At 47.4% G+C, this 16,554-nt stretch overlaps 1 protein-coding gene across 10 annotated transcripts in view; it reads left to right on the plus strand.

The window, feature by feature from the left end:
* The window catches only part of SNX29 (sorting nexin 29), a 550,106-nt gene that overhangs the window by 194,843 nt on the left and 338,709 nt on the right, over nucleotides 1–16,554 (plus strand). For all 10 annotated transcript variants that reach the window (XR_004345666.1, XR_004345669.1, XR_004345667.1 and 7 more), the window contains one exon: nucleotides 6,388–6,470. Coding sequence is in view for 6 of the 10 variants with exons in the window: in XM_032604205.1 (XP_032460096.1) it covers nucleotides 6,388–6,470 (83 nt within the window). In the remaining 4 variants the exon portion in view is untranslated. The remainder of the gene's footprint in view (nucleotides 1–6,387; nucleotides 6,471–16,554) is intronic.

A 16,554-nucleotide genomic window follows, 5' to 3' on the forward strand; every position in this document is an offset into this window, starting at 1 on the left:
GCAGACTCTCAACCACTGCGCCACCAGGGAAGCCTTCATGTTTATGTTTTGAGCCTTTTGCTCCTTCTTATTTCCTGGGCATAGTTTTCTCGAAGTGGAGTTGTTGGGTCAAAAGGTGTACAGTTCTTGAGGCTGTTGATTCATATTTGGAAAAAGCTCACCTCGGACCAACTGCTTACATTTGTGAGATGTCTGCTGATGGGCAGCAGAGGCTGTGTAACCCTAGGACAGTTCCTTAACCTCTGAACAAAGCTTGCTGATCAGGAGAATCCCGCTCACATTTGCACAGCAGTCTGACCAGCCGAGAGATTCTGCAGACCCGTGCTTATCCGCCCTCATTTCCCAATGGACTCTTTCAAGGCTTTAAGTTTTCAACTTTATCCAGTTCATTTAATTCCCTAGATTTATATGAACCCAGCAGAGCCTTTGGAGTTACAGGACATGGGTTGGAATCCCAGGTGTGTGTGTATGTTGTTTCACTCTGTGGGCCTCAGCTTTCCTATCTGCAAAATGAGCCCAGTTAAAACCAACCTTGTGAGGCGCTGTTGATGATCCACTGAGACCAAGTATGTGGCAGGGAGGAGGAAGGAGGGCGTGGACTTGGAGATGCTTAAGCGCAAATTGTGGCCGTGCCTTGTACAGCTGCGTGAATTTTTTGGTCGACTGCTGAGCCTCTCTGAGCATCAGTTCCTTCCTCTGTATAATGAGAGTAATAACTCTCGCAGAGTTGCCATGCAGGTTGAACGAGAGCACGTTGTGTCTGCAACATCTTGAACATTCAGAGCCCCACTCGGAGGCAGATACTCTCGTGTTGTGGGTAGAAAAGCGTATTTCCTATTACACATGTAGGGAGGTTTTGAATGAGGCCCCAGTTTTACCCGTAGGAGGTCTTGGCAGTGAACTGCTTCTCACTTCTTAACTCACACAGAGGGATTTCAAGGAGGTATAAACATCTCAAATGCCCACCTCTGCCACAGTCCACGTGGGCAGTGTTTTTCTAACATAGACGTGGTTCTTTTCCACTGAGATTTCTCTCCCGCTCATAGAGGGCTTTGCCCAAGGTGAAATGCAGCATTTCACAAACTGTGAGGTTTGAGGAGTTAGTAGGTGGTCAGTGTACATAAATATATTAAAGGCTTGAGGAGCCCTGGGGAGGAGGGGGAGGGAGAGGGAACTTTCCTAATGTTGATTAGCGCCATCGTTTCCTAAACATACTTAACTCTACTCTCCTGTCCCTGCCTGAGAACCGTTTGTCATCCCCGGGAATACAGTGTGGGAAGTACACTGTAAGAAAATATCTTCTCCTTATAACCTTATTTTATGTAAAGCAAAGATTCTCTTCCTCAGGTCTGTCGCTGTGCAGTGCCTTCACGTGTACCGTCTTCGTGTGTACCGCCCATGTTACTCATTCCTTAATATTTGTCTTTCAGTCCACTCACTTTTGAAAGCCTTCACATTTCTTTCCAAAGGATTCTTTTTTTTGGGGGGGGCGCGGTACACGGGCCTTTCACTGTTGTGGCCTCTCCCGTTGCGGAGCACAGGCTCCGGACGCGCAGGCTCAGTGGCCATGGCTCACGGGCCCAGCCGCTCCGCGGCATGTGGGATCTTCCTGGACCGGGGCACGAACCCATGTCCCCTGCATCGGCGGGCGGACTCTCAACCACTGCGCCACCAGGGAAGCCCCTCCAAAGGTTTCTTTATATCACTGCCATTAATGGAAAATAGGTTTTTAAAAAACATACCGGAAGAAATGCTTAAGTGTTAAAATAGAAAAAGTTTTGTGAACCCCTTAAATGATCTTGGGCATGTACCACGTTTGGGAGATTCTGTTTTAGTTCATTCTCTTGGCGTTTTTTCTCCTTTCATTGAACTGCGAGGAAGTTGGATCCCACTGCCCTTCAGAGTTGAAAGAACTGGATGATTACTAAAGAGGCGGCGGGGAGGGGTGTTTCTGCAGGGTTATCTTCCCTAGTGGGGTTGGATTTCCACGCAGTTGCCTGGGCCACGAAATAAAGACTGGACCTCATCCCTATCCCCCCTCGCCCCATGGCTTTCTCATCTTCAGCCTTGTAAAGCAGTCGCTGAGGGCATCCCCCATCCACATCCTCCTTTGAGGCAGATGTGGAAATTGCAGCTGAAAGGCTAAATCCTTGGGGAGAGCCCAGCTGTTCTGAGCACTGACAGTTCCTTTTCAACAAAGCACCCCTTCCCCCAGCTTTTCTAGATGGTTTTTCAGATGGAGTGTTAGGATTTGATTAAAAGACTCCATTGGTTGCAGAAAGAGCCAGGTGTCATGGGTGATCACCTGGGCTGTGTACTCCCGAGAGCCGGGGAGGAGGACACCGCATGAAGTGGAGAAGAGAGAGTTGCCCTAAGATCTGGCTCACGGGGCTGCAGCCATCTGTGCTGCCTCCCGCAGAGGTCTCATCCTCCCAGGCTCGTGGAGGTGGGCGGTGCCTCCCCCCAGAGGGGAGCAGGCGGAGGGGGGCCCTGCCCCATAGCAACCTCATCGTCCCTCTTAGCATTTTCTTTAAGTGTACAATTTTAAGAGACTAGGCAATGAAAGTGTTCTTTTGTTTTCAAACATTATTTTGTTATGGACAATTAGAGAACATAGCTGAACAACAGCAAGCAAAAAAGTTAAAAGTCAGAGCCCTGTGACTGCACTCAGAGATGAGTCTGGTCAGTCCCACCTGGGTGCGTAGCCCGGGATGGACACACACACACACACACACACACACACACACGATAGGCACCCAGGACACACACACACACACACACACACACACACACACACACACACACGATAGGCACCCAGGACACACACACACACAGACACACACGATAGGCACCCAGGACACACACACACACACACGATAGGCACCCAGGGCACACACACACACACACACACACGTTAGGCACCCAGGACACACACACACACACACACACACACACACACACACACACGATAGGCACCCAGGCTCTGAAGCCGGACTGCCTGGGCCTGTGGTGGGTGCTGATGCCTCGGGACCCTGGGCAGGGTTTGATCCGCTCTGCTCACCTTGCCTCTCGCCTGTTCAGACCAACGGGCACCCGTGATGTGACTTGTGCTGGGTTGAAGACCCCTGTTGGGATGAGCCTCAGCCACAATCCTGATCTCGTTCACACACTCGGAGGGTTTCTGAGGCCTTTCACAGTTAGGATGCTCTTAACTATTGACCCATCCTGTTGAATCATGAGGTGGCAAATAAAATGGCATTCTTACTTGATCACCAGGAATGGTACATTCTATATGGTCCTCCGTCTACAAATTAAAGTCCTGTTGCTGGTTGCAAATTAGTCGTTCAGAGCCTGGGAATTATTTTCTTGGGCCATTAGCATGTTACGTTTTTAAAAAATACCTTTTGGTGGGACCACAACTCTCTGGTTGGCCACAGCTCCCACCCCTTAGACCCTCTTGTCTTATGGCTGGTTTGCGTTACTCATGGTCCTCATCTGTCTGCCTGCTCTGGTCATCTGAGTCTGTATCCCATCGCAGATTGTTATGACCATCAGTTAAAATACCAGGCTGGATAGAACTACACACACGATGTGACCGTGTCGGAGTCCTGGATTTGCCATCGGACCCTAGTTACGGAAGATGTAACCATTGGGGGAGGCTGGGCCGAGGGTATACAGGATCTCTCAGTAATATCTTTCCAACTTTCTGAATCTATAATTACTTCAAAATAAAAATTAAAACGTAAAAGGCCTCATCTTGCCTGGGGTCAGGAGGTAGTTGCCTCTTTGGGGTGGTCAGTGTACCCTCCAGGTGTTTGAGTCAGGAGTAGTTCTACTGACCTGAAAGTTCATTTCCCATAAAAGGCAAACAAGTTCATTGGCACAAAGTTGGCTGGGATGAATTTATGTTCCTAAAGATGTCCGTCCATGGTATATTCTCCATGACATCTCATCATTTTGTTGGAAGTTGGATTTGTATTAAAGTTTTTGGCCTTTATCTGTTAGGTCTGATATTTAGATAGTCGTAAGATGCTATTAAAAGATGGCTCCAAACCAGAAGAAAAGCAGCCACTTGAATACCTTAGTGCTGGCTACAGAGTTGAAGGTGAACTAGGCAGCTGAGGGTGGGCCTGGATGGTGTGAGCAAACGAGCTGCGACCTGGCAGCCGGACACGACCCACCTGTCAGTCTGCCTGAATGATCCTGCCTCTTCTGCCTCTCGGACAACATTCTGCATGAACCGTTGTTAAATTAGGCCATACAGAAATGCACATGAGTTGCTTTCTCTCCCTTGTTTTAAGGTACTATGTGCCTGGAACTCACATGTGGGGATTAGCAGCAGGTTGGGATGAATGACAAGATCTGGCTTAGGGGATCCAAGAAAACCAGCTGTACCAGCATGTCCGTCAGGGAGTGTTTTCCCTCCCACAAACCTTCTCAAGACTTGTTAGTTGTTTAGCTTCAGACGTTCACTCTTCGTATCACAGAGAAAGTGCGGTCATGGATAGAAACACCTGTGACAGGCTATCTAGGAGGAGGGCGATAATTAAGGGACTCCATGTTTTACTTTCTCTCAAGCTTCTGAGATGAATGCACAGATCTCAGGCGACACCTAAGTATATGGTAGTGTCTGCAGTTGGTACCTATGTTCTTTCTGACAAATACAGGGCAGAAAAGCAAAACACAAAGTGCTGTCTCTGTGGGCTGAGGGATAGTCAGGTGCATCGAAGACAGACAGAACCTGTGATGGGCAGTCTGCAGTTTTTCCACTGAGCAAATGTGTGGCATATTCGTACCAAGGAATGGCATCTCCATCCATAAATAGACGGAGTCAGAAGCTTACCGTGGTGAATTGTTAAATGAGATAAGCCAGTAGCAGAAAAATTTATAATAGGGTCTGGTTTCATAAAGTAAACTCTGTTTAAGTGTACCAGGTTTGTAGTGACTATGTGAGCATGGAGGAGGCGTGAAATGTGTGTACCAGGTTTTTAACCTTGGTTACCATGGGGAAGGATGAGTGTGACAGTAAACAAAGGAAAAAAGACTTCAAACAAAAAAGTTTAGAAGAGTGTGAAAGGTGTTTCATCTGTGAATAATTATATACAGTGTGTGTGTGTATGTGTGTGCATGCCTAGAGAGGGAGCTGATAGGACAGATAGAAAAATGATAGTGGGGTTTATTTCAAGGTGTTGAATTTTTAGTGGATTTTTTACATTTCTTCTTAAATGTGTTCTGATGGTCTGAGTATTTTGCAATGAGCATTTTATTTTTTATAATCATAAAAGACATCCAATCTTAAAGCTCTTTTCTTTGTGAGGAAATATTCCAGCATGTGTAAGAGCACACAGGCTCAAGACCTTGTTGAGGGAGGAGCAGGAAGAAAAGATGTGGAAGAGGCACCTGTCTCTGGAGTAGCCAGTGAGAAACCAGTTCTGAATCCCAAAAGAGACAAGAGAAGGCAGAGAGACCTGGGCTTGTGTCCGGGCCGTGTGCCTTACGTATGACCTTGGCATTAGCCATGTGACCTTTTCCATGCCCCAGTTCTTCTGCAAAATGAGGAGAATTCTACAGGGTCATTGTGCCTAACATATCGTTAGGTACTTAACATTATTCAGTGTTACCATCGAATGAAGAATGGGTGAATGAATACACGTGTGCTTGATTCAGTGAGGTCACATGTGTAAAGTCTGAGCTATGTGGGTAAATACTCGACAAATGGTAGTTTTCTCTCTGACCCTCATGTCTTGTTCCACAGCTGGGGTACCTGGGGAGTGAATTTAGTAGAGTGGGGTCTTGTCATCACCTGAGTTCCACGTTTCATTCTGCAGTCTTACATGGGGTGCCGCTGGAGTTGGTCAGCCACTTCTCCTCATTATACCTCACTTTCCTCATCTGTAAAGTGGGTGTTGTGATAATATATATCTTGGAAGGATTAAATGAGATACTTAAAGATGTCATGTGATGCCTGGCAAATAGGAAGTTTTCAATACATGTAGTAGTTAATAAAAATACTGAGTGTTCCCCAAGTAAACAGTACCTATTATGTGCTTCTGTAAATGGAGAGGATACTACAGAGTGCCTGGCACAGAATAGGCATCTAACAGATTGATTCAAATAGCCTGAGGGCAACACATGTCAGCATCCTGAATCTGTGGGCACCGCAACCAATTAATGCTTATTTCCATCACGAATGAACAGTTCTCGAAGACATTCTGCAAACGTGCCTTTGCTAACATAGTCTTTTCCAGCGATGATCTCTAAAACAGAGAATATATTAATATTTATAAGATGCACGTTGTGTATTTTTCTTTACACAGATTCTCCTCCTTCCTTGGGTCTAAGTTGCCAATTTTTAAATATATTTTTCTAACATTCTTGTACCTGCAGAGAAAACGAGGTGCTCAAAGTCCAACTGAAGAAATACGTGGGAGCTGTCCAGATGCTGAAAAGAGAAGGTCAAACAGCTGAAGGTGAGGGGCAGAGGGAGCCTGGGTGGGGAGGGGGCTACACCTTTTCATCTTCATCGCCCCTGTGCCTGGCATAGCAGACACTCAGCATGGGATGAGTGCACGTGCAGATGAATTAGAAGAACGGGGCTGCCTAGGGTTCCAGAAGATCAATTAAATGGAAAACCCTGCTCTGTATTCTTGCTAAATGCATAATATTATAAGACTTACTTGCCAGATTATTAGCAATACTGTATCAGTTTGTGTACTTAGGGAGTTTTATGTCTAGAGTCTTGAAACATTTGCAAGGTAGTGAACCTTCAGCTCGATTGAGTCACATCAGGCCAGGGGTGAAAGCAACAGAACGTCAGAGTGGCAGAGAATCAGAGCTATGGAGTTAGGCTGATCAGGGGCCAACCCCAGCTCTGGTTAAATTTCTTAATCTCTGTGTACCTCAGTTTTCTCATCTGTAGAATGAGGTTAGTTGACAGTGCCTACCTCATGAGGCAGTCCATGTAGACATCTTAGCATAATGCCTACATAGAGTGAGTACTGAGTAGATTTTAGCTATTATTATTAATACTCTTAATCAGAAATACAGGTAGATAGAAAAATGATCGCTTGACCAAGATCTCACTAAATAAAGTAGTGCTATATGCTTCCTCCCTGTGCAGTTTGCCTGCACTTTAACTGTCATGCCTCTACTAAAATGTTTCTCAGGTCAGCCTGAAGAAGGGATAGTTAATTAACTTTGGCTCAAGGGTCTTGCAAACTTCAACCAACTGACCATTACAAGACTTTCTTAAAAATGAGCTCTCAGAGTGTGGACATTTTAACAGAGAGGTGGATGCTCCACGCTCACAGGTCTTGGGAGTCAACCAGACCTGGATTTGACTTCAGGTGCACCCTCCATGACTTGACCTCTTGGAGTTACTTTGCCATCTGGAAGAGGAAACGCCACACCAGTGTAAGAGGAAATCACACCAATGTCACGAGGGCTGTTGTGGGGATTTTCCAAAACAACGACTGCAAAGCTTCTAGTATGGCACCCGGTGTATAGTTGGTGCTCAGTCAATGGTAGTTATTTTCCTGTGTCAGAGAGAGAGAGATAAGATTGGAGTCTGGATTTGGCTTGCTTAGCAATATCATAAAGACTTGAATTTTCTTTGGAGCTTTTGTACTCGATCAGGTTCAACATGTTGATTTTTTTTTTTTTGGATAACATGCCTTGCCTCATTCCTGCTAGGTCTGTAACAGTTACCAGTCTGGGGGTTGCCATTGCAGAGTTAATCGTGTCTTGATGTGAGGGCTCATCACCCTTTTCATACAGATATTACTCGTGTCTCCCAGAACCCATCTCATTACGTGGAGTTATGTCTGCCCTGGCCTTCTGCCTTTTCACTTCTTCTCAGCTTTGTTCCCCCAGCACCTGGCTTTTACAGTCATTCATTCCATTCACTATATGTTTCAAATGAATAGTATATGTTTAACCCTTTACCCTTTCCAAGCAAGTTCAAGTATATTCACATTTGATTCAGTAACGCTGTGATGAGTAGGTATTTTCCCTCTATTTAAAAAAATTCATTATTGGAGGCTCAGGAGAGCTTAAGGGGGCTTGTCCATGGATCTGGGGTGGAAATGAATTTGGGTTATTTTCTTCCAAATCCCTCTTCTTTGCCTTATGAAGTTCTTAAACTAGTGTGCAGAGGCTTTTCCTGGAGCGCCTATTAAATACGCTTCTCAGGAGATCTGGGTTGAGGCTCTAGATTTGCACGTCTAGATACGTGACTCTCCTGCAGCTGATCCGTGGACCACGCCATCACCTTTTGAGAAATCTACACTCTACCCACACAGAGCTTTGATTTGATGCAGTAAGAAAATTAAACCAGAGGGTGTGGGAAGCACCACTGGGCTTGCATTTGGTTTAAAAACCACAATACTATAAAGTACATTTCTGAGTAGGAGCATTTTTGGAGTGAGTCCCCCCAAAACGGGTACACAGAACCTACAGCATACAGAATGGTTTCTCACGGCAGCCAGAGTCCCTTTTCCTAAGACCCAGCCTGAATGCTCTGAGCCAAAGCTAGGTATGAGATAGCCCTTAAATGGAACAGAGCAGAGATAATGAAGCACATTTTGCTATTTGCTGTCCCTTACCCCTCCGTTTCTTACTGGGTCGTTTAAGACCATTTACCTTATCTGTGAGTCATCCTTAGTGGGAGGTCTTTATGAAAGCCCTCAGATGCAGACACATACTGACCGATGCCCTGCGTTTGCTTGTTTAAGTCTTGCAGTTTATTCCTTCTTCCACTTAAGTAATATTCATGAACACCAGCTGTATGCCAGACACTAGGAAGCAGCCTCATTAAAAGGCATGCTTTCAAAAATTGCACTCTGGCCTTTCCAGAGCTTTCACCTAATTTTTAAGTGTGTCATCTACTACTCAAAGGAATTGGGACTCATTCCTCAACCCCAGCCAGATGCTGACTCAGTTTGTTGAAAACTATTGAGTATGTGCCCTGGCCAGGTTGGGGTGCCTTGGGGTGCCCTTGTCAGGCTTTGGTAGCTTGGGGTGTCCTGGCCAGGCTAGGGGGGGCTTGGGGTTTCTGGGGAGTTGGAGGAGCAGGGGCAGGGAGAGGTTGGAGAGGGAGAGGCCTTTCTTTCTGATCCAGGATTTCCTTGGCTCCTGACGTTAGGTGGACATAGAGATGTGTACTAGCTTCCCAAATTCAGGTGGGAATTCAGAATGCATTTTCCACGAAAGAAACCTTTTAGTTTGAGGATAAAGATTTTTCTGTCTTTTGGATGACAGATGGTTTACGAAACTGAGCTCATCAGGGGAAAGAGTGAAAAGTCATTTAAGCCCCAAATGCCTTCAGGGCTGAATAGATGGCTGAGGGCTATATTGGGATCATTATATTCATAGTTGTGGGAAGTGCCTTCAGGATTAAGAAAAAAAAATCAACTTAAAATGAACCTTTAGAATAGACTGTTGACAAACTTTAAGAGGTTAGTAGGTAACTTTGTTTCAGTTCTGAGGTTATGATTAATCATGGCTATTCTTTCCCCCCAAATTCTCTATGAAACACCGATCTAGGAATCAGACAAAAAGTGATCAAAATAACATTTTTTAAAAAAAAATTGTATTTATTTATTTTTGGCTGTGTTGGGTCTTCATTTCTGTCCGAGGGCTTTCTCTAGTTGCAGTGAGCGGGGGCCACTCTTCATCGCGGTGTGCGGGCCTCTCACTATCGCGGCCTCTCTTGTTGTGGAGCACAAGCTCCAGACGCGCAGGCTCAGTAGTTGTGGCTCACGGGCCTAGTTGCTCCGCGGCATGTGGGATCTTCCCAGACCAGGGCTTGAACCCACGTCCCCCGCATCGGCAGGCAGACTCTCAACCCCTGCGCCACCGGGGAAGCCCCCAAAATAACATTTTTATTACTGTCAGTTGATTGGAAACTCCAGCTTGACCTGAAGCCAGAATCACAATCCCCAATACATTGCCTCCCAGGTGTAGACCCAGGGACCCGCACTGTGAGGCATTGTTGGATCTGCAGAATTACACTCACCCAGTGGGGACCAAGAGGGAAGACAGTCCGTGGAGCTGTTTCCCTTTTTAATACATCATCTCCATTTGATGCAGGATCTCACCAGTCGGGTAGGAGGTGGGGAGTGAGGCCCAGAGCATAGTATGATGGAGTCTCCCCATGGAAACATGGCCCAAGGTGGGGGCCCTTCGCTAAGAGCTGTGATGACCGCAGCTGCTGGTGCCTCCTGAGGGAGAGGCCAGGGCAGTGGGGCTGGGGCAGGAGTGTGGGTCAGTGAGTGGACACCTCCTTCATTACACCTGTCCATCTGGAGAAAGGCTCTGTCAATGGAAGGAAGGCTTATTTCACCTGTAGCTGCGACCGTTCTCCAAGGGGGTCACTTCATCCTAGTCCCTGTACGTGTCCCCATGAAAAAGGTAGTCACGGCCAAAACGTTTGGGAAACACTGTGCATTCTACACTCTTCTTGCACGTCATGATGGATGTGAGTGAATGAATGACCTCTGTGCCAAAGACACTGAGCACTGCCCGGGGCTACTGACTTAGAGGCCATGTAACTTTCTGTGCCCCAGTTTCTTCCTCTGTAAAAGGGGAATTGTAATAGTACCTTCCTTATAGGGTTTCGGGGGAAGATGAGATAGATGAGTACATGGAAAGCCTTTAGAATAATGTCTGATATGTAGTAGCCACTCAATAAATGTTATAATTATTATTATTACTATTTTTACTATCTCACTTTACCTCTCCTGGCCCCTTTGAACAATTGTAAAATTAGGATTTATTAAAATAGTATATACTTTATAGGTTGTTGTTGTGGGGATTAGCTGTTAAGAGGTGTAATTCAGATAACATGCTGGGATCTAGAAAATGCTGTGGTGGACAGAATGTTGGTCTTCCAAAGTTGTCCATGTCATGATCCCCAGAATCTGTGAATATACCCCCTTACATGGCAAAAGGGACTTTTCGGATGTGATTAAGAATCTTGACATGGAGAGATTATCCTGGTTTATCCACATGGCCCCAGTGTAATCACAAGGGACCTTCTAAGAGAAAGGCAGGAGGGTTGGAGAGGGAGAAGGAGTGACAACAGGAGCAGAGGTAGGAGTGATGCACTTTGAAGATAAAGGAGGGGCCACAAGCCAGGGAATGCGGGCATCCTCCAGGAACTGGAAAACACAAGGAAACAGGTTCTCCCCTAGAGCCTCTAGAAGGAATACAGTCCTGCTGACACCTTGAGTCTAGCTTATAGGACCCATTTGAGCCTTCTGACTCCCTGAACTTCAAGATAGTAAATCTGTGTTATTTTAAGCCACTAAGTTTATGGTAACTTGTTACAGCAGCCATAGGGAGCTCATATAAACATTCAGTTAAGTTGAGGTATTGCCTGGATGGACGTGGGGATCATCTAATCATCTTATGGAGCTTGTGGTGGGAGGTTGATGTCTTAAAGGTTGGTTTTCTTGGTCAGAGGTCACCTGGTGGACAAACTTGGGACCTCAAGGGAGAGCTGTGGTCTCTGATTTGCAGCCACATCTGGGACAGGAAAGCACACCACCCCTCTGCCACACCCCTTTGTGCAAGATGTGTTTGGCCAAGACAGGGAAGTCCTTGTCCCAGGTCACACTCACCCCACCCCGGGGGTCACTTGTGTCAGCCCTGGTGGATGATTCCTGTCACCAGCCAGCTCTGGACATTGGAGACGAAGCCTCCAGAGCTGTATGGTTGTGGCCTTACTGTCCGGTGGACCCTTGGCGTTACTGTCTGGGTGTGGTCATTGTTGCGTGTGCAGCTGGGGAGTCTGGGTTCTCTGAGTGTCCCGCGGCGGAGGTGGGGCTATTCTCACGAGTGCTTTGCTGCATGTTGGGCTTCTCCCAGGCTCTCCCAAGGAGCATTTGCCTGTGAGTTGGAGCTTGCTCTCTGTATTAAGGAAGAGGTTCTCCTACCAGGGGCAGCCAAACGTGGGATTCCGGAAGTGCATGAGTCTGCCCTTGTCACACGGCTCCGGTTGCCTCTCCCGTCTGCCTGTGCACGGTGGACATCTGCGGCCTCGCGGTGTCAGGTCCCACGTGCTCCAGTTTTCATCAGACCAGCGTCCTCGCTCAGGGTCAGCCCAGTGAGGTAGGTGAGACTCCACCCTCCGTTCTGCACTTGACCTCAGCTGACTGGCTCCAGCCGGGTCTCGGGACTCTACTAGGCTGTCAAGAGTTCTTTCTTTCCTGTTGGGCCTGGAAGGCTGGGGCCAGTGTGGTTACCTTGTCTCCAGGTGGAGCCTGGGCATGAGTCCGTCACCCAGAGAGAGAAGCTGGGCCGAGAGGCAGAGAGGAATCGGGGGCTGATCCTGTCCTTCGAGCCCCTGAATCCAGCAGTGCCTGGCGCGACTGTTCAGCCCTGAACGTACTATTAACAGGAGCAGTAATTCACCAACCTCCCCTGCCCCTGTTTTTGAGCTTCAGTTGGGTTAACAAAGCTCGTATGCTCCACGGCAAAAAATTAGCTCTTTACTGGGTGCAGAGTCCATTCTGTCTTGGTGAAGCACTGTTATTTCTCTGGAGTCTTTCCCAATCCACAATGTCTGTGTCTGTGGTGTGAGGCCCTTCCTCCCGGCCGCCCTCCGTCTCATTAGGTCCACTCCACTAGCATCACCTGTCCCGGCCACCGCAGTCCTGTTCTGTGGTGATGGATTTTAACACTGCAAGTGCTTGTCGGCATCGCCATTTAATTCATCTGCCCTAGGCTTAGGGGCAGAGGGAGAAGAAATGGCCCGTTGCTGGTGGCAATCAGAGTAATTGGCAGTGAGGGTAGGAGATGCAGTGGGAGGAACTTGACAGATGAGGGAGGCTTGGGAACAGTTTTAAAAATTTACTCTAAGAAAAAAAAGAAACAAAAAAAGGAAGTCATCAACCTGTCTCCCGTGTCATGTCTCTGCCTGCGTGTGGCATGCCCACAGGTGCCCACTCCACTGCTGCCTGTGCTTCATGCCCTCCCCGGGGTCTCAGTTTCCCTGGGCTCCCAGAAAGTGGGGAGGGACAGTTGAGAAGCCTAATTCTGTGGAGATGGACGGTCATGGGCGAGAGGATTCCTGGAGCTGGCATGTTTCAAGGGCGCGTGCGGTGCTGTGTACCCTTTGATCCTTCAGTCTCAGTCACCGCAGGTGTTGGCGCCTCCCCTTGGGTGGCCGCATGTTCTTGCCCCCTGTGTGCACAGAGGTAGAGATGTCTTTGTTTGAGGCAGGCTGCTTTGGTTGCAAGGAAAGCAAGGTCATGAGTCTTGTGTGTATGTGTCTGTGTCTGGTTCTACTGGGATAAGCGTGGGACCTCGTGGAAACACTGATAAGATCTCATCACTCTCCTGTTTAAAACTCAGTCCAGACTTTCTGACCATGGCTTGCGGTACTTGGTGTGATCTGGCTCTTCCCTACTTTCCAGCCCCACCTCCCCTCACCCTCTTGTTCCCTCTCTCGGCCCCGGCCACACCGGGCTTGACTAAGTAATACATCAGGGCCTTTGCACTTGCTGTCCTTCTGCTGGAAAGCTTCTCCCTCAATCTCTGAATGACTGATTCTGCCTTGTGAGGCAGTTTCCGTTCAGATGTCAACTCCTCTGACCTCCCTGCCTCCTTCTTTCTTTGTTCCATTACTTCCTTTATGTTCATCACAGCACCTTTATCAGTACCCCTCAGTATCTGGTTGTTTATTCCCTTCCTTGTTCACTGTTTGTGTTCCACCCTGCAGTGTACAGTCCACAGGAGCAGGGACCTTGCCTGTTGTTCTTCCCAGCTGTGTTCACAGTGCCTTGCACAGTGCTTGACCCAAGGGATGTGCTCCATAAACATTTATAACATGAATGAACAGAAATCCGAGAGGAGCTATTGTAGGACCTGGCCTCTTGGCATTTAGGTGATTGAAAACCCACGGCAGCCAGGGAGAGCTCAGCAGTGGGCGAGGTCACGGGTCTTCATTCTAGGGCTGCAGATAACGTGCTATACCCTGTGTAACCACTTCTTTCAGTTGTGCCTCCAACCAGATTCTTCTGATCACATACAGTTTTGGCTCCTTGTGACTACAGTTAGCACATGACTTTGACTCTTCAGGGTTTCATCATTCAGAGATCTTTTGATTACAAGAGTCATAAAGTCCAATTCAATCTGTTTTAAATGAAAACAGTGGAAGTCCAGGAGTGCCTGTCTTCAGGAATGGCTTGATCCAGGGGCTCAAACAATATCATTAGGAGGTTTTTTTGTTTTTGATTTTTTTCATTTCTCAACTCTGTCTCCCTTCCCCCTCGCCCACAAATATTGGCAGTGTGGTGCTGGTGAATGTTTAACAGTTAGCTCTCTAAGGGAGGAAGGCTCTGATTTAAAGTGCTTGCTGATGTCCATGGTGGCGGTGCTGTCAACACGATGTCACTGAATGCAGAGTTGGGAAGAGGTACGTGCACTGGGCTTCTGTGAGCTGGTGTGCCCCAGCTTTACAACCACCCCCATGTGTTGGCTCCATTTTCAGGCAGGTGTTCTTATGCTGGCAGAAAGCTGCCAGCAGCTTTTGGTTTAATCTTCCCAGCAACCCAACTGAAGAGAGAGCTCTTCCCCACTAGTTTCCTTATAAACCACTCTCCCATCTTCCCCCACAAGGAGCAGTGCTTCTCAATCTTGGCTCCATATTCAGTCACCTGGGGAGTTCTAAAAAAATCCCAGTGCTGGGCCACTTGGAACCACTGCCTTCAAATTGATGAAGTGATGTGTGCTAATGTGCTTCAAACGTGTCGGTACTCCTTGATTCTTGGCCTGTGGTAGATACCTTGAATCTCATTGACGCAAGAAAGTAATCGTTACAGTCATCCACCTCTAAAGTGGCTGAGCCAAAATTCCTACCCAGATGTAAGCCAAGTCCATGCTTCCCCCAGTGCCCTAAGTTGATTCTCCCGGAACTGTTCTAGGTGATAAGATACGCTGCATCACTCTGGGCCTCAGAGGTGGTGTATGACAGGTGGCCGAGAGGCGCTTTGTAGGGGCAGCCTCTGCCTAGGATGCCTGGCTTGATTGGTTAGCCTCTACCCTTTAACTTTATCCTGAGAAAAACCCACTCTATGCCCCTGTCTTTGGTGGGTGACCGAAACCCAGTCATGGACCACATGGGGAGCCGGGTCAGAGCATGAGGTGCTTGGAACTGGACATCAGCTGGGGACAAACAGAAGCGCTGGCTCACCGCTTCTCAGTAGCAGTGGTGTGTGTGGACCAGGCGTGCTGTAGACATTTTCTTCTTCCTCAATGAAGGCTCCTCCTTCCACGGTAAAGAGAAGCCTTTGCCTTGAGAAGGAGCATGGAGAAGGCGATAGCAGGGCTTGGAGGCAAAAGGCAGGCACACGTTTTCCAGTCGGGGGGAATCTGGGTTGAACCTCAGCCCTATCATCTACCAGCTCCGAAGTCTTGGAATGAGTTTTAATCTCAGAGCTTCAGTGGTTTTATTTGAACAGAGAGATAATAATGTTGACTTCCTAGCATTTTATGAAGTATAAAAGAGATGACATGTGAAATACCAGGCAATTGTTGACATTATTTTGAGTTGGAGATGCAGTTTGAAGGGCATCCAGGCTGTGGAAGGTCAGGGACCATTAGCAGAACACCTGTACATTAATTTCTGAAAGTGGGTGAATAATTATGGTGATAATTGTAGAGTAAACCTCTTTGAAAGCTTTGTAGTCCGTTATGCTGGTAGAACAATATTTGTGTGATTAGCCAGTTTCCTGACCTTTAAATAAAAATCCGAACAGGTAGCCCCAGTACCTGGCCCTTGCTAAGCACTCGGTACTGCCAGCACCAGGAAGATGCTCCAGGGACAGGGGCCAAAGCTTTGATATTTTAAAATCAGGACTTGCTGGAGAGGTCCAGGAAGTAATGTACCCATCACCCAATGTACTCACCACCCAGGTATAACAGATAAATTTCCATATTGATTGCATATTAATGAAAAGACTTAAAAGTCGCAAATGCATTTGAGGGTGTCCTTACTGACTGCACGCACAGATGTTTCCAGATTAATTCTGATGGCCCAGCTTGGGTGGCAGGCCTCACTTAAACGAATTCTGGGGACTTGGGTGGCATGGGCGGGGGGTAGTTAGAACTCTGATAGGCCTAGCCATGGTCACATGCCCTTTCCTGGAAGGGAGGGCATAAGGTGGGAGCAGCCCCATCCAAACATTCTGAATTGAGAATGCAGAGGGGCAGGCCCCCAGAAATAAGAGATGAATTCTGACAAGAGGGGATTTGGGGAGCAAAAACAGATGATCTTGCATCTGGAGTGATGTGGGAAATGGAGGTAACACCAAAATTTTTATGTAGGAGGGGTTTGGTGGTTTTGTTGGAAAGGGGGTTTGGAGGCATTGTCTTGCTCTGTTTTTATGGAATTTGTAGGTTTCCTTGGGATGGTGTCTCAGGTAGAACTAGATTTGGCTGCATAAAGAAGAGAAACCTAGACAAGACTGACTTCCATAAAGTTTTTCTCTTATCCCACACAAGTCTAGAAGTAAGTAGTCTAGTCCAAGGCTAGTGTGATGACTCCATAGC

The sequence above is a fragment of the Phocoena sinus genome, chromosome 15 (assembly GCF_008692025.1).
Source record: "Phocoena sinus isolate mPhoSin1 chromosome 15, mPhoSin1.pri, whole genome shotgun sequence".
Classification (NCBI taxonomy): Eukaryota; Metazoa; Chordata; class Mammalia; order Artiodactyla; family Phocoenidae; genus Phocoena; species Phocoena sinus.